The sequence below is a fragment of the Notechis scutatus genome, chromosome 13 (assembly GCF_049901735.1).
Source record: "Notechis scutatus isolate UNSWTSFEM ecotype Mainland chromosome 13, rNotScu1.2, whole genome shotgun sequence".
Lineage (NCBI taxonomy): Eukaryota > Metazoa > Chordata > Lepidosauria > Squamata > Elapidae > Notechis > Notechis scutatus.
In genome coordinates, this window is record NC_142021.1 from 1,472,962 (window position 1) to 1,490,701 (window position 17,740).

The window sequence follows — 17,740 nt, forward strand, 5'->3', positions numbered from 1 at the left end:
ATAAGTTTTCTCAGTTATAATAACCTCGGGGTCCTGCAAGGGAGCTGTTCTTCTCCCTTTCCCCTCAGCCTCTCAAGAGAAGCAACCCTTGTTCTTTTTGGTAACAAAAGGGAGGAAGAGGAGAAGGGAGGGGGCTGAATTATCCCCCCTGGGATTTGGGTGTCTGCTGGGTTTTTTTTCTTGGTCTGTCTACTCCCTGCTCTCTTTCTCCCCCTCCAAGGAGGTGGAGCTAGTGGGGTTCCAAGCCTAAGGGTGTCCCATTTTACAAATCAAAAGATAGGTTTATTTTTTTGACAGCTAGTCCTTGAATTACGACAGCAAATTGAGCCCAAATTTTTTGTTGTTAGGTTCACTAAATGAATCGTTGTTGTGTTTTGCTCTTCAAGACCACAGGCAATCTTTGACTTACAACCGTAATTGAGCCTGGAATTGTGGTTGTAGTTTGTTCAGGTTGTTGGGCCACGTGCACGTGCTTGATTTTACAACCTTTTTGGCAGCGTCACTAAGCAAACCCAAATACCGTAAAGACTGCAGGGCACTGCAAACCGCCATAAATGTGAATGCATTGCCAGGCGCCCAAAACCAATCAGGTGACTTTTGAGGGTAGTGTGACTGTCAGAACTTCAAATCCTTTGGGAGGTCAGCCATAACTTCCAACCAGTCGCTAAGCATTTAGGGAGGTTTTAGTTTCAAGCGAAGATGAATTGAGAGCAGATATCACAGAGGTTTTAGCCATGTTGTTGGGGAAGGTTGATGTCTCCTGTTTAGAATGGCCAACTGCCCAAAATGCTTGGTAGATCCAGGTGGCCTCGTGTGGGTGAGATTCATTTCTCGTTCTTCTTTTCCTCAACCCATCAGATTGAATTCTTAAATTCGGTCATTGTGGATCTTCAAGATAAAAACGCTGAACTGAAATCGAAACTGAACAAGATGTCCGAGGCGGCTCTCAATGGAGACGAGGAAGAAGTTATTAACTATGATAGGTTGGTGGTCTGAAAAATGGGGGGGAGGCGTTTGGGTGGCTGTTTTACTTGGAGTGGCTTATGGTGGACGCAGCTAGATGGCATAGAGCGGTGTTCCTCAACCGTGGCCACTTTTAAGAGGTCTGGACTTCAACTCCCAGAATTCCCCAGCCAGCAGAGCTGGGTCGAAGTCTAAACCTCTTAAAAGTGGCCAAGGTTGAGGAACATTGGCTTAAAGCGTTGGATAAACCAAGATGCAGAGCTCCAGCTACCATAGAGTGTGCTCTCTAGAGAGGCCATATCCTGGGGAAGTCTGGGAGTCGAAGTCCAGACCTCTTAAATTTTGGGAGTTGGAAGTCCAGACCTCTTAAAAGTGGCCACAGTTGAGGAACATTGGCTTAAAGCGTTGGATAAACCAAGATGCAGAGCTCCAGCTACCATAGAGTGTGCTCTCTAGAGAGGCCATATCCTGGGGAAGTCTGGGAGTCGAAGTCCAGACCTCTTAAATTTTGGGAGTTGGAAGTCCAGACCTCTTAAAAGTGGCCACGGTTGAGGAACATTGGCTTAAAGCGTTGGATAAACCAACCCGCTGAGCTCCAGCAACCATAGAGTGTGCTCTCTAGAGAAGCCATGCCCTGGGGAATTCTGGGAGTTGAAGTCCAGACCTCTTAAAAGTGGCCAGTGGTTGAGGAACATTGGCGTGAAGTATTGAAAAACCAAAATCCCACCTTCTTGCTAGCTCCTGCCCTTCAACAACGTTCCTCAAGGAATCGTCCCCCGTGAAGTCTCCCAACCTTTTCCTAAACCGTTTCTGTCTCGACAGCGAGGAAGACAACCAAGTCAAGAGGAAGCCTCGCCTCTTCTGCGACATTTGCGATTGTTTCGACCTCCACGACACCGAAGATTGCCCCACGCAAGCCCAGGCGCCCGAGGAACCTCCCCACTCCACGTACCACGGCAGTCGGAAGGAGCAACGTCCCTACTGCACCATTTGCGAGATGTTTGGCCACTGGACCGCCAACTGCAACGATGATGAGACCTTCTGACAGAGGACAGGAGCGGAGAGAAATGAACGTTGCTTTGGGCGCTAGTTGGACCTCATCCTCCACCGCCCACCTCCAAGGGTGGGGCCAGAAGGAGAGGAGACCGGCACTCTTTCCTCCCAGAATCCCTTGCAGCAGCCACCCAGAATTTTAAAAAAGACGCTGTGTGGATCTGGTCTTCCACAAGCAGGATAGTTTTTATTCCGCCCTTCTTACGATGGAATTAAAATAAATAATTGAACAGGGGCTGCCAATTTTCCTTTAGAAATTTCGTTTCCTGGGTTTGCATCCAGAAAACTTCCCTCCGGTCGCGTGGCTTAATTTGGGGGAGGGGGGTGGGGAGGAAATGAGAGGAGTTGGGGTGTCAAACCAGCAAGCCCCCTAGTTCTATTTTAGCTCATTTAAAGCTCTTTGAAATTATGCTCTTCATTTTCCTATTTGCACTACTACGCTCCTCCAAGCTGCGGTTGTACCTTTCTTTTAGCGTTTGTAACCTTCTCACACTGGAATGGGTTTAAGAGGCGAGCTCTTATTAGTTTCTTATTTTTCCAACGTTTGTTTGTTTGTGTTTTTCCTCGGCTTTGTGATCTCTCGATCAACCGACACGCGTGAGCAAACTTTCGTGCGTGTGCTACTGGTGCAAGACCTAGAAGTAGTGCCTTCCTATCCGCGGGATTTCTTTTAATGGTGTGAGATTTTGTCGAGGCAAAAAAGAAAAGAAAAATACCACAAAGTAGGTCAGCCACTGTGGGGAAATATTATTTTTTTTCCCCTTACGAAACCTCTCCAGCTGGGCGTTTGGGAAATCTCTCCCTGTTTTTTCAGCTTCTGTAGAGTTGTACATAAGTACATATATAAATATATTTAAGAAAAACAAAGATTTATATTTTGGAAAGCAATTTGATTGTCTTTAGTGCTTCTGTTATTCTGAAAAAGAGGGCTTTTGTGTACTGTAAATTGATTTAATGACTTAAACAGCCTCAAAAAACTTGGGAGATTTTTTTTTCTGGCTGGGGTGGGTTTGAGGGGGGTGGATAAAGGGGCAAGTTTGCATGTACCAAAAAAGGACACGCACACACACAAAAATCATCTGGCTACAGTTTATATCCCGTAACAGATTTTTATCAAAAGTCTGTCCTGAAATCAAGACCCTTTTTTAAAACCAATTAAGATGTAATTTATTTATTTTCCCCTGGGTTGCAATTTTGTTCCAGGTGAATGTAAAATAGAAAAAACTCCATGTTTAAATAAGGAGAGGTTTCTAAGAAGCTGGTACCTTACAAGAACATTTTAAGAGGTCTAAAATGGAGCATATTTCTGAGTGAAACTGTTTTCATGCTAATTTAATGCCTGGGGCGTTCCTGTGGAGTTACCCCGTCATGGAGTAAATGCCTTGTACTCTAAGAGAGACAAAGATGGTGCCACACTCTCTTCTTTTGAATGTTACAAAAAGAAATGTAAAGAAAACACTATCAGCCTTCCTTGCATAATGGAAGATTTTAATTCTTCTATAACTGTTTGGGTTTACCTGTGTTTCTTTTTACATGCACACACAGACCTATGGAGAAGCACATAATCTGTGCTAGTTGTTAATTATTCCCAAATTACAATCAGTATTTGGCCTATGAGGATTTTTTTGAAAAAATAAATCAGTGTAACTGTTTGAACTTTGGAGTAAAGAATGTATTATAGGGATAGTCATTAAAAAAAGCAGGGAAATCAGTATTAAACTAAACCAACTGTACTGTATCTTTAATAAAGGGAGTGTTCTCTACAATTCAGCCTTGCCTCCTCCTTTTCCCAACTATTTGTGAGTGTTTGGCGCTTGGTATCCTGGGCAGCAGGTGCTGTTTGAACAACAATGCTGGCTTATGTTGGCCAGCCTGATGATGATTTGCCGGAATGAGTTGTTTAAAGACATATCAACTTTGAAAGTGTTAAGCTGTTAAATTTGTTTATTTATTTCGCATGCGGCATCTACAGAGGTCATGCAATCGTTGATATACAACCAATGAAACAAATTATACATAGAAACATAAATATAAGTTTAAGTAAAACAGCAGATCAGAGAGAGAGATTGGATGGATGGGAGAGGTGGATAGCTAGAAATATATGATGGATGGATGGATGGATGGATGGATGGATGGATGGATGGATAGATAGATGATAGATAGATAGATAGATAGATAGATAGATAGATAGATAGATAGATAGATAGATAGATAGATAGATAAAAGATAGATGAGAGATGGTAGAAATAGAAGACAGATATAAAAATGAGAGATGATAAGATATAAAAGAAGACAGATATAAAGATAGATGAGATAGATGGTGGATGGACAGACGGACATAAGGATGTCCATATAGGATGGATAGATGGATGATAGGCAGATAGAGATAGATTGATTGATATAGAGAGATGATAGACGTAAAAGAGATGAGAGATAGATATAAAAGATTAGATGATAGATATAAAAGATAGATGAGAGATAGAAGACAGATATAAAGATGAGAGATGATAGATATAAAAGAAGACAGATATAAAAGATAGATGAGATAAGTGACGGACGGACATAAGGATGTCAAAGGATGGATAGATGGATGATAGGCAGAGATAGATTGATTTAGATGATAGACATAAAAGATGAGAGATATAAAAGATTAGATAGATAGATAGATAGATAGATAGATAGATAGATAGATAGATAGATAGATAGATAGATAGATAGATGATAGACAGACAGACAGACAAACAGATACATGGGCAATATAATATACAAGATAAAATATTAAACTGAAACTATGACAAAATCACAGTAATATGGGACCACAGAATTGCAACAGGATAATTCAACATCTAAGGAAGTTTTGAAAGATCCGGGGATGGGACGCGCACGCCTTCTTACAGACCAAAACGCAATCGTCACCCTCCTGCCTTTAACCCCTTATACTAGTGGTGCCCAAAACCTTGGCCACTTTGAAGACTTCTGGGCTTCAACTCCCAGAATTCTTTTCCCAGCTGGAGAATTCTGGGAGTTAAAAGTCCACAAAGTCTTCCAAGTGGCCAAAGTTGGACACACACACACACCTGCACTTGACCAAGCTCACTTGCTGGCAGAGAGAGAAAAATCAAAGCCAAGCTGGCTGGGGGATTCTGGGAGTTGAAGTCCCCCTCTTAAAAAAACAAGTTGCAAAACTAAAGTGTGGCAATACAGGAAAGGGCCGGGGGTGGGGGAGCATTTCCTTTGCCTCCTGCCCCCACGGCAGCCGGTCAGGACCCCTCCCCCCAAAAAAAACCTCCGGGGCGCCTCCCTAAGCATCCTCCTCCCCGAGAGCCTCACCTGCGCGGCCAGGTAAGAGGCAGGAGTGCCTTGAACCGGAGGGGGCGTGGTTAGCCCGAGGCCCCGCCCCTCGACGCCTCGCGTGACCGGCGTGGGCGGGGCCTGCGCAGCGCCTCGGCCATGGCGGCTCACCTTAGCTCGGGCCGCGTCCCGCTGACGGCGCTGAGGGAAGCCGGGCGGAGGGAGCTGCGCGCCTTCCTCGACAAATGCGCCGGATCCAAGGTCAGCGCGGGCCCGGGGAGGATGGGTCCCCGAGTACTCCTCCCCCGGCCCCATTTTTAATAACGACCCTCCCCCTTCCGCGTTCTTGGCCGGTATTTCTTCTGCGCTGAGGTCGTTCCGCGTTGGGATTTATTCTGCGTTGATCTTCTCAAGTATTATTTTTAAGTATTGCGATCCTTATTTGTTATCCATCGATAGGACAGTGCAGTGATGATATTCTGCGGTGTGTTGCATGTTGGTATTTTTAATTTTCATTATTTGTTATTCAATCAATATTATGCACTGATGCTTTTCCTCTGGTATTTATTATGTGTTGATATTTTAAAATATCATTTGTTATTCATTGGTATCATTCTAACACATTGCTATTTTAGATTATTTGTTATTCATTTATATTATTCTACATTAATACTGCACTTTGCTATTTTAGATTATTTGTTATTCATTGATATTATTCTACATTAATACCACACATTGCTATTTTAAATTATCATTTGTTATTCATTGATATTCTATATTGATATTGCACATTGCTATTTTAAATTATTTGTTATTGGTATTCTACATTAATACTGCACATTGCTATTTTAAATTATCATTTATTATTCATTGATATTATTCTACATTAATACTGCACATTGCTATTTTAGATTATCGTTTGTTATTCATTGGTATTATTCTAGATTGATATTGCACATTACTATTTTAAATTATTTGTTATTCATTGGTATTATTCTACATTAATACCTCACATAGCTATTTTAGATTATTGTTTGTTATTCATTGATATTCTAGATTGATACTGCACATTGCTATTTTAAATTATCATTTGTTATTCATTGGTACATATTGCTTTGCATGTACACTGAGAGCTTCTGCACTGAAGACAATTGTGTGGCCAAATTTTGGATTCATTGGTGTTACTTATTGGTATTTATTATACATGGATATATTTATACATCCTTCCAAGTGTTTCTCAGCTTCTTGAAGAAATGCTGTGACATACTTAAAAATCTGTTTTTTTCTTCTTTAGGCTATTGTATGGGATGAGTATCTTACTGGGCCCTTTGGATTGATTGCACAATATTCTCTTCTGAAGGTATGATATGGGCAAGAGTTACAAAAAATGCTAGATATGTGATAATGCACAAGATCTTTCATTGAAAAATGAAAGCGATAATCCTTTATTTCAAAAAAGGCTTGCTATATTCCTCTAGCTGCAAGCTGAGCCCCAAATCCCCTCTCTTTCTCAAATATTCAAACCAAATTGAAGGTTTTCATCATTGTTTTGATCATTTCCTTTCAGGAACATGAGGTGGAGAAAATGTTCACTCTCAAAGGAGGTCACCTTCCACCAGGTGATGTCAAGAACATTATTTTCTTTGTCAGGCCCAAGTTAGAGCTCATGGACATAATTGCAGACAATGTCCTCAGGTAAGGTCACCTGGGGATTTTGAAGTCCAGGTTGGCTGTGGGCTTTTTCAGGACAAACTACTGTTTATGTTGGTGGAGGAGGATCAGAATATAAGTTTGTTCCCCGGTTTTGCTTATTCTATTTTTTAATCAGTTTTTAGGTCTTGTATCTGTTTTGGATCTGACACTGTCCAGAGTCAGTTTTGAATTGGGGGTCCTTATTCATCTAAATCAGGGGTGTCCTATCTCGGCAACTTTAGGATTTGTGGACTTCAACTCCCAGAATTCCCCAGCCAGCCATGACTCATGAATTCTGGGAGTTGATGTCCACAAGTCTTTAAAATTGCCACAGTCAGACACCCCTTATCTAAATAGTGATAATATTTAATAAATTAACGGAGTGCTATATATATTGGATGGGTGGATGGATGGATGAGCTGACGTTTGAACTGGGCCAGAGACTATTAAAATTAAAAACTGGGCTTGATCAGATAAAAGTTCCTCCTCTTTTTCCAGCGAAGATAAAATCCGCTGTCCGCAGCGGGATTTCCACATCTTGTTCGTGCCGCGTCGCAGTTTGTTATGCGAGCAGCGCCTCAAAGAACTGGGCGTGCTGCACTGCTTCGTTCACCGAGAGGAATACAGCCTGGACCTCATCCCCTTTGATGGAGATCTTCTGTCCATGGAGTCAGAAAACGCCTTTAAGGTCAGAACTCACACAGAGAGAGCTAAGGAGGTCACTCCAGGCCTCCTTTCTGATGGCAGGAAATGCTGGCTTCCTGGAAAACTGACGGTGACTTTCCTTTCTCGTAGGAATGTTACTTAGAAAATGACCAGACCAGCCTCTACCATGCAGCAAAGGGACTCATGACGCTCCAGGCTCTCTATGGAACCATCCCACTCATCTTTGGAAAAGGGGAATGTTCACGGGTAAAAATAAGCTGGAAAGTCTGTCCTCCTTTAGAGTTCAGTTTGGCTTCCTGCCAGCCTCTTTGTTCGGATCATTTAAGCCAGCAACTTTTAAGACTTGTGGCCTTCAACTCCCAGGATTCCCCAGCCAGCCACGTGTGTGTGTGTGTCTCCTCTGTTGTTCTCAGGAAGGACAAAAAATACTTCATCCCTCTTCTCTGAGATTCCATCTATGTTGAGATCAACCTGGCACACAAATTTTGGCTGGCTGGGAATTGAAGTCCACAAGTCTTAAAGTTCTCGAGATTGGATAGCTCTGATTTAGATGCTGAACTGAAGGTTTGTGAGGAAGAGCAGCCCAACACGAAATCCTAACTCCAGATGACCAAACCTTTGGAACAGTAGAATGTCTGCCACCTAATTTGGGCATAGAACAAAAGCAATGTCTGAAATAAGACAGAGGTGGTGGAAACTAGGTTGGCCTGCTGGATTGGAAGGGGCTTTTGCTTGGCTTGGATGTTTAGGAACTGGGAGCTGGGTCAGCAGAGCAGGGTGTGGGAAATGTAGCTTTAAAGGCGCCTGGTCTTTGTGATGTTAAATCTTTCTTGGTGGCCTGGTCTGTAATCTCCTGGATTCTCTGGATTGCAGCATGTGGCAAACATGATGATCCGGATGAAGCGGGAGTTTTCGGGGATCCAGAACCCCATTCTCCCTGTCTTCGATACCCTTCTGCTGCTGGATCGCAATGTGGATTTGATCTCTCCTCTGGCTACTCAGCTGACCTACGAGGGCCTGATTGATGAAATATATGGGATTCAGAACAGTAAGTAAGATCCTAACCGACAAGGTAGAAACTTTGTCAATTCCTCTCAGCCCGGCCTGCCTCGAAGGGGTGTGAGGGGGAAAATTGGAGGAAGCGGGCTCCATAGACCACTCTGAGCTCCTGAAATCAAGTCATATACAGGGAGCCTTTGACCTACAACAGTTCGTTCAGTGAGTTTGCTCGCTAGCAAATTTTATGGGTTTGCTTGCAAGCAAATTTTTTGTGACAGACTCAGGTAGCTGATGGCAGAAAGATAGATCTCTGAATGAATCTGATTCTGTGAGCAACTCTGCCTGCCTGCCTGCTTTGTCTGATTTTGAGTAAAAGTTGCTCTTTTTTTAAAAATAAAAAATTCAATATTTACATACAATGGTGTGTTGTGAGTTAATTTTGTGAGTTTGCTTGCTAGCAAATTTTATGTGTCAGAAAAAGGGACTTAACGACCGTTTTTTACACTTACCACCTTTCCAGCATCCCCATTGTCACATGATCAAAATTTGGCCGCTTGGCAACTGTCTCATATGTGTGGCCGTTTCTGTGTCTCAAGGTCACATCATCCCCTTCTGACAATGGGAAAGCCAAATTCACTTAGCCAACCAGGTTTCTAACTTATCCACTGCAGTGATTCACTTAACAGCAGATGCAGGAAAGGTCGTAAAAAAGGGGGGCAAAACTCACTTAACAAATGTCTCACTTAACAACAGAAATATTTTTGTTTCAATTATGGTCATAAGTCGAGGAGTAGCTGTATATCTTCAATATGTCTCTCCTGGGCCTTTTTTTAAAAACATCCGTCTCATTTCCTTTTTTTTCTGTGACGTTTGGCAGCCTACGTAAAACTTCCCCCCGAAAAATTTGCCCCCAAGAAGCAGGGGGAGGCCGCGAAGGAGCTCCCCACTGAGGCCAAGAAGCTGCAGCTGAACTCTGCGGAGGAGCTGTACGCAGAGATCCGGGATAAGAACTTCAATGCCGTGGGCAGCGTCTTGAGCAAGAAAGCCAAAATCATCTCTGCTGCTTTTGAGGTAGGAAAACAATGCCCAGCCTTGGCAACCGGAAGGCCTGTGGACTTCAGTTTCCAGAGTTCCCCAGCCAGCCACATCTACTGTGCCCGAGAAGGACAAAAGAAACACGCCAATCCATCTTCTCCTCTTAGAATCCAACTAGGTTGTGACCAATCCACTACAGGTAGTCCTTACAACGGTTCATTTAGGGACTGGTTGAAGTTACAACGGCACTGAAAAAGTGACTGTTTTTCACACAACCGTTGCAGCCTCCCTGTAGTCACGCGATCAGAATTCAGGTGCTTGCTAACTGACTCATATCTATGACGGTTGCAGTGTGACCTTTTGCAGCCTTCTGTTCTGACCAAGGCTTCCCGAGACTAGTTAAGCTCACGCTTAGTTAAAACAACTCTTGTTTTATTTCAGCACTGGGAATAATGTTCATTCCCAGCCTGTAAGGAGTCCCAAACAGTCCCTCGAGATAAGCACCCACCTTTATATCCTTTGAATTGCTGCCAACAACTTAAAAAATTAACTCTAAAAAAAACCAACTGAAGTACAAAGTCCACACAGAGCCTCAAGGTTTAATCTGAACAGAGCGAACAACGTTGCTTCCTGCAAAGGTTTCTTCACCTTTGCCTGTCCTTTATACCTTAGGGGAGGGGCAATCACCTTCCAGTCTTACTCCCGAGTCATGCCTTTTATCTCAGCTGCTCTTGCCTTCTAGCAGCTCTGTGCACACACGGACTGGGAACAAACTCCCTTTGTTCCTCTTCCTTGCTGCTGCCAGACTCCGGAGGCAGCCCCCGACTCCCAGATGGTCTTGGCCCCATCTCTGCATCGGATGCAGGACCCTCGTCCGAGTCCTCCCCAGACTCCCGGACTGGTCCCCGTTCTTCCCCTCTATCCGATTTTGTTGCCGTCTGCACCGGCTGCCGGCAAACCACAACATCTTCTGGCAAGCAAAGGCCACGGGGAAGCCAGTTTATGTTTGTTTTTGACTAACTTGATTCACGATGATTCACTGAACAAAAGTCTTGAGAGAGCTGTCAGCAAGGAATATAAATCCTTCCATTCTCCACCATTCAGTCAGAGCTGAAGAAGCTTCTTGGATGAGAAGCGAAACGTTTTAAAAAAAAAAAAAACAACCAAGAAAGTCCAGTTGCCTCCTGAAAAAGCCTCCTTGGCAAGAAAGGTCTTAAAATGGGGCAAACTCAGTTAACAAACATCTCACTTAGCAAGGGGGGCTCCATTGTGGCCCTGAGGACTATCTGTGCCTAATTTTTGTGCAGCTGCCGTGAAAAAGTTTCTCTCTTGGTGCCAGGAGGATCTGAGCTCCGTAATTGATACAAGAGGGATATTCGTATTTTTGCACTGGAAGGAAGGAAAAGGGGACGACGTCACATGGTCAGATGTAATAGGTGATAATGAAACAGCAGCTTACAAGGAGTGGAGAGACCCATTAAAGGCCAGCCTTACGGTCTGCCTGCCTGGGCTTGTCATTCATAGTGTTGACACTTCCCTCCGCTTTTACACTTGTCAGTAAGCGTGTGGGATTTGCACAGTTTTTGTTTCTCTCTCTCTCTCATTCTCCCCTGAAAAAGCTGGATATAGATTATGAACTTCGGTAGGTTAATTAATAGATCATTACACTTTGCGGTTATCCGGTCCTTAAGAGTTATATACACTCTGTTTTTCATTGCTATGGAGATAATTCCACTAATCCCGCCTGAGATTTGCCAGATGATCATTTCTCGGTCGATGAGGGAAAGGGAATTTAGGAAGCTGCAGGTTTGGATTATTATTTTTTTTCTCCCCACCGAGATTCTCAGTCCAAAATACAAGGTTTTAAAGAAAGGAAAAAGGCAGGGTGAAAACGCAGAACTTAAGAAAAACTTGAGCAGATGGATCGTCATTAAAAACAAATAAATTTTAGAAATTGGAGTATCTTCCTGAGGTCCATTTCTTCCACTGGCAATAGTTTTGAGTTTTGCTGGCATGCTGGGAAGTCCGTTGTGCGTATAAATGTCACTGAATTAGGTGAGCCAGTTGACACTTTGAGGGTTTCCCAGTAAAGGTTTCTTGTTCCAAGCACGGTTTCCTTTCAGCCTACAGAAAAATACAAACACCTCGTTGTTTCTCCTGGAACAAGAATAAAACTGGATGAGTTCAGTGGATTTAAGTCACTGCTTTTTGGACAATTTTGGCCATTCTTTAGTCATTGGACAGGAGAGGGAAAAAATTGACACAGGAGAAGGTGATCTTCTCGTAATACAAAAAATGACATGTTGTGACTTCTGTCAATCTCAATGAAGCCGAAGGGGATTGTTACCTGTTGGGTAAAAGGGGTAGAATCCAAGATTAATAGAGCTTTGAGGAAGAGGGAAGGACAGTGGTTAGGCATGAAGCTGTAGAAAGAGGGAGACTGTTCTAGTCCCACCTTAGACTTGGAAAAGAGCTGGGTGACTTTGGGCCAACCACCAGGAGACGTTGAGTTCTAGTCCTGCCTTAGGAATGAAAGCCAGCCAGTCCCTCTCCCTCAGCCAAACCCACCTCACAGGATGGTTATTACGGGGAAAATAGGAGGCGGAAGGTGTGTTGGATATGTTCTCAGCCTTGAGTTGTTTGCAAAAACCATAAAGGGAGGATGTAAATAAGATGAATGGCTCTGGACACCCTGATTTATGTTCTTAGGAAAGGCACCACGCCAAAACCGTGGGGGAAATCAAGCAGTTCGTCTCACAGCTGCCGCACATGCAGGCTGCCAGAAGCTCTTTGGCCAACCACACCTCCATCGCAGAGCTCGTGAAAGATATCACCAGTAAGTAACTCGAGAGTATCTTTTTCGGGGGACGGGCATAAGGGAAGGTAGGTTTCCCCTCTTAAACGAGGATCAGACCAAGCCAGTTTTAATCTCTTCCCGCGATATTGGCCGTTGACCAGATCTCATTGGTGTCCTTGCTATTAAAATAGCTCAGGATCCCGTTATCGTCACTTCTTTACAACTTGTTTTGTTCTTCTATTGTAAGCCTCTGAAGACTTCTTCGATAATTTAACGGTGGAGCAAGAATTTATGTCCGGCATAGATACCGATAAGGTAGGCCAATGTTTCCTCAAAACACCTGGTGTGTTTTGCATAAACTAATTCCCCATGGAATTGGGATGTTTATCTGGCGAGGGGCATTCACCCAAGAAACTGGCATCCATAATTTGGGGTTTAAGCATCTTTGAAACCCAGATTGCTGTGGTCCAAACTAGCCCTTTAGCCAGTGTTTCTCCACTTTGTCCACTTATAAGATGATAAGACTTCAACTCCCAGAATTCTGCAGCCAGCATAGGTGTGAACGGAAACCACAGGTGAAAAGGTAGCCTTGTGTAAGGTTCGTCAGATTGGCGTGAAATGTTTTTGAAACCCCAGATGGTTGGCACGAAGCTTCTTCCATATCTTCAGCACATAATTCTGCAAAGAAGGTAACCTCTAACTATGCAAGTTCGTGATTTTTGTTGGAAATTTAATTTTTTTTTCTCCGCAGATCAACAGTTACGTAGAAGATTGTATTGCCCGGAAGTATCCCTTGATTAAGATCCTAAGGCTTGTTTGCCTGCAATCGGTGTGCAACAGCGGCTTAAAACAGAAGGTGCTGGATCATTACAAGAAAGAAATTCTCCAGGTTAGACTTTTGCAAGGGCAAATATTGATGCAGCTTGGGGAAGACCCGAAACAAATTTAGAGCATTTTGTCAAATGAAAACAGTCACAGATAAGGAAAGGAAAAAAATCAATGAAAAGATCGAGATATTTTATCCTCCTTTATGATTTATTCGTTTTCCTTGAATATGCAATTGTCAGTTTTTCTTCCTCTTTTCGTCCTTATAATTCTATAGTTCCTCTGAAAATTGTTTGCAGATTAAAAGTGCAGACTAGAAATGGTGAGAGGTCATCAATAATTTTTAATGGTATAACTGGACTTTCAAATCCTCGAAAGGAAAACTGAAATGAATTCATAGATTTGAAAAATCCCCTTTCCCCGCCCCACCACCTTCCCTTTCAACCTGGCAGGTAGACAGTTTCTACGGCCTCAGCGGCCAAACTCGCCATTTCATGAATAATGTATAAAATGAATATATTGAGGCTAAAAGGCCCTCATGCTTTTTACAGACTTACGGCTACGAACACATCCTGACCTTGAATAACCTAGAAAAGGCTGGACTTTTGAAGCCTCAGCTGGGCAGTCGAAACAACTACCCAACCATCCGGAAAACTTTGCGTTTGTGGATGGACGACGTCAACGAACAGGTAAGATCACCTCGGCCTCTTGCAGCCTTTTAAGAGAAGGTTTTTCAAAGTGGCCCCGCGTTAACCTGCTGTTACTCTTCAATTCCATCCCTTCTTTGCTTTTTTCGTTTTTGCAGAACCCGAACGATATCTCTTACGTCTACAGCGGTTATGCACCCCTAAGCGTTCGCCTGGCGCAGTTGCTCGCCCGGCCAGGTTGGCGAAGCATTGAAGAAGTCCTAAAAATACTTCCTGGTCCACATTTTGAGGAGAGGCAGCAGCTGCCAACTGGACTTCAAAAAAAGCGTAAGTCTCTTTGGACCCACCCACCCCCGTTCAACCGGAATATGTTTTTTTAAGCGCTCCAGGACTGTGGATAAGAGCCATAGCCACAGTCCAGTTGCCTCTTGTAGACTTAGGGGGTTCCAGTGGCCATATAAATGGGGGGATTGGTCACTGTGGGAGGCACCCAGTTGTTTCCAAAGTGTTACAATCACGTGGTTGCAAATTCTGGAGTGGTTGGGGTGGCCTAGAGGTGGAGCTGTTGCCTCCCAATCAGGAGGCTGTGAGTTCGATCCTAGGTAGAGGCAGATACTATTATCTCTGGGCACAATGAGAATAGATCTGCTGACCAAAACTCCACATTGGCGACAGGAAGGGCATCCGGCCAGTAAACACTCTTCTAGCTCCATTCCATAGTCCAGTCTCCACCCCGCAAGGGATTATGGGGTCGTTAAGAGAAGAAGACGAAGAATCACATTTAAATTCTGCATTGCACTTCGCATTTCCTCCTGTGTGGCAAAGGTTCCATGATGGTATTGCAGCGAGTCCTTGGCTTAACGTCCATTTGTTTAGCAACCGCTTAAAGTTACACCCCCCCTCAAAAAAAGTGAGTTACGACATCCTCGTACTTACGTCTGTCGTTCCCATGGTCATGTGATCAAATTCGGTCACTTGGCTTGTCTGTCTGACGAGTCAGTGGAGGGAGCCAGATTGACTGAGCAATTGCAGCGTTTCGCTTAAAAACTGGTGTAAAATCAGCCAGGGCTCACTTAACTACCTTGCTTAGCGACAGAAACTCTAGTCCCAATTCTGGTTGTAAGTTGAGGACTCCCTGTTTACATATGTTTGCTCACACTCCAATAATAGCATTGACAGGACACTTTTTTCATTGTTCTATGAACAGTTGAGTGGGTGGAAATGAGCAGCAAAGCACAATGTAGAGTTTTGAAGGCAGTTTTATATATATATATATTACACACAATTTTTTCCCCATGATCATTCCAGGCCAGCATGGAGAAAACCGCGTCACTCTCGTCTTCTTCCTGGGAGGCGTGACGTACGCCGAAATCGCAGCTCTCCGCTTCCTCTCGCAGATGGAGGACGGGGGCACCGAATACGTCATCGCCACCACCAAGCTGATCAACGGGACAAGCTGGATTAAGTCTCTGATGGAGAAGCTGGAGCCTCCTCCTTTTTAGGAGAAGCCGGGGTAGACCGAGCAGGACTCGATCGAGATGGGATCGCGGTGCGTAATGTACGTCTGGAACAGGGTTCTCCATCCTTGGCCACTTTAATCCTGGAGGGACTTCAACTCCCAGAATTCCCCAGCCAGTTTTGCTGGGCGTTGAAGTCCTCCAGGCTTAAAGTGGCCAAGGTAGGAGGCCCCTGGTCTGGACTACATCAGAAGAAACAGATGCCTCCGGAAGAGAGAAGGGGATTGTGGACTTACCAAATTGAAAAGGAAGATGGTTTCTCAGCTGCTTTCTAACAAATATAGACCCAGAAAGAAAGCTCAGCTTGGCAATCTGCATTTTGGTCCTCTCCCTTGCGTCATTCACAAGTGTCATTCCCGGATTTTTTTTGTGTTACAGTTTCGAAACCCTTCTTCCTTGGTGTATATCTCACCATCTTTCAGGACATTTGTCCTAATATTTCATCCTCCTCCTTCCCATTCTGTAGTTAGCTTGGTTTTCTTACTTCAGTCCAATGATGTTCTTAATTTTTCTCCCCAGGCAGTTAATCATGTTGGTAGATTGTACTCTAGCCATTTTCCTTCTTCGGCTGCCATTCTAAAGCTTGGAATTTTGTAAATCTATAACAGATATAACCACTAAGGTTATACAGCTCTATCCCAATCCTCTTGTTTTCAAGGAATTCGATTTGTTTCTCGCAGTTTTCTACAGCAATCCTGCTTTGCTGCCAATTTTGAAAAATCCTGCTCTCTTAATTAATAACTCCTTGAATGCTTACAAGCCCTCAGTATTGAACAAACTCATTTGCACTGATCATTATTGAGAATAGTGGGAGAAGAATATGAGAGGCGACTGTTTAATCGAACCTCACTCAATTGCAAACAAACAAGCATGTTTAAAAAGTGCTGGAATATTATGTTTGAAATCCAAGAAGATAAATATTATAAAGACTCAAACGCAGGCATTATCCAGCCTATACGTGTGTGTGTGGTTGCTTTTTTTTGAACGTGTTCAGTTTCTACATTAGTGCCAGCAGAATCTCTCCGTATCATTGTGAAAACAATACGATTCTCTCCCGTTAAATGCCATTATTGCCATAGCTGCATTACTCCCCGTTCTCCAGAGTGCCACAGCCCCATGAATAGAAAACCTGAGAATCAGGAAAGTTAAGCTTGTTTCTGGACAGTGTTGACTGAGTCCCAAGGGAGATAATTATATGCTAACGGCTTCCTGGGTAGTTTGATTGTGATCTACTTTTGATCAAGGTCTGGCTGATCACAAGGCTAATAATTGGATAATAAGAGCTCCTGATTAAATTTAGAGTCCATTTGTTGAGCCATGATGTCTAAGCCAAAGAAAGGGGGGCGATAATGGAGACCTTTTGGGTGTAATAGCCAGGAAGAGCCAGTTAAGCAGAAGGAAGGGGGAAATAAAACTTTAAATAGAGCAGTGAGGTATTTTTCAGGTTAGAGACAGGCGTAATGCAAAGATTTCTACTACAAAAAAACCCCATAAAAAATTGGTTATAAGCAGAAGCAAAGTTTTCTCTAAAGTGCCTGTGTGCCTTATGCCATTTTCCTGCCTTCCCCTCATGTTACTTTCAGCACCTCTGAATTTTGCCCTTTTTCTTCATTTTAAGCCTGAGGGAACCAACATACATGTAATAAATTGACGAAGGATGTTCAAATAGCCAAGAGAGAAGATAGCCCCCAAATCAGAGACATCTGCAAAATGTCACCAAAGGACTTGGCCACATGGTTCCCACTGACAGGAGCAGCAGAGTTGAATTTCGGTCTTGCTGGGATTGGAGCCCAGTGATTGTTGCTACACACATACACAAATACTCACAGACACACAAACAGTGGCTGAGCAAAACATGGACCTGAGCACCAAATGATGTAAGATTTAAAGCGGATGTTGAATTTGAAAACATGCCGTTTTTAGCTCTGTCTATATATATTTAACTGTCATCATAATTTGCTTTGGGTTGAACAACCACATATCTTTTAATAAGCATAGTGTATGTGTTTGGGTAAGATTGCAGCTCAGTATGTAAATCTCCCTTTCGTAGTAAAAGTTATCATTGCAACAGTGGGGAGAAAGTTACTCTCACATTCTCAACAACGGATCCTTAGATTTATCCTACCCAGTGGCTAGAGATTGAAAACCTACCCTGTACTATTTTGGAAAAGTAGAAAGCTCCAATAGTATCTTTAAAGGATAACAAACTTATTATACTCTGTGTTTTTGCACACAAGTGTATTTATTTCATCGCG

At 43.3% G+C, this 17,740-nt stretch overlaps 2 protein-coding genes across 16 annotated transcripts in view; both read left to right on the forward strand.

Annotated features, from left to right (window-relative positions):
- CLIP1 (CAP-Gly domain containing linker protein 1) overlaps positions 1 to 3,782 on the forward strand; it is a 51,270-nt gene extending 47,488 nt beyond the window's left edge. For all 11 annotated transcript variants that reach the window (XM_087942917.1, XM_087942920.1, XM_087942919.1 and 8 more), the window contains 2 exons: positions 859 to 983; positions 1,786 to 3,782. In XM_087942917.1, coding sequence (XP_087799043.1) covers positions 859 to 983; positions 1,786 to 2,008 — 348 coding nt within the window. In that variant the 3' untranslated portion in view covers positions 2,009 to 3,782. The remainder of the gene's footprint in view (positions 1 to 858; positions 984 to 1,785) is intronic.
- Positions 3,783 to 5,434: 1,652 nt separating this feature from the next.
- Positions 5,435 to 16,438, forward strand: VPS33A (VPS33A core subunit of CORVET and HOPS complexes). 5 transcript variants are annotated; one of them, XR_015745276.1, is made up of 14 exons: positions 5,435 to 5,568; positions 6,602 to 6,667; positions 6,875 to 7,002; positions 7,498 to 7,687; positions 7,795 to 7,911; positions 8,539 to 8,713; positions 9,542 to 9,735; positions 12,409 to 12,535; positions 12,744 to 12,811; positions 13,248 to 13,385; positions 13,873 to 14,010; positions 14,127 to 14,295; positions 15,277 to 15,521; positions 15,647 to 15,771. XR_015745276.1 is itself a non-coding variant. In XM_087942929.1 (13 exons), exons 1-13 carry the CDS (start codon positions 5,779 to 5,781, stop codon positions 15,468 to 15,470), a joined length of 1,728 nt encoding a protein of 575 aa, XP_087799055.1. In that variant the 5' UTR covers positions 5,435 to 5,778; the 3' UTR covers positions 15,471 to 16,438. The 5 variants fall into 5 exon arrangements, 4 of the variants coding, with proteins under 4 accessions (XP_087799055.1, XP_087799057.1, XP_026542617.1 ...); XM_087942929.1 differs by having other exon boundaries at positions 5,435 to 5,802; positions 15,277 to 16,438; XM_087942931.1 differs by having other exon boundaries at positions 5,435 to 5,733; positions 15,277 to 16,438.
- Positions 16,439 to 17,740: the final 1,302 nt, after the last annotated feature.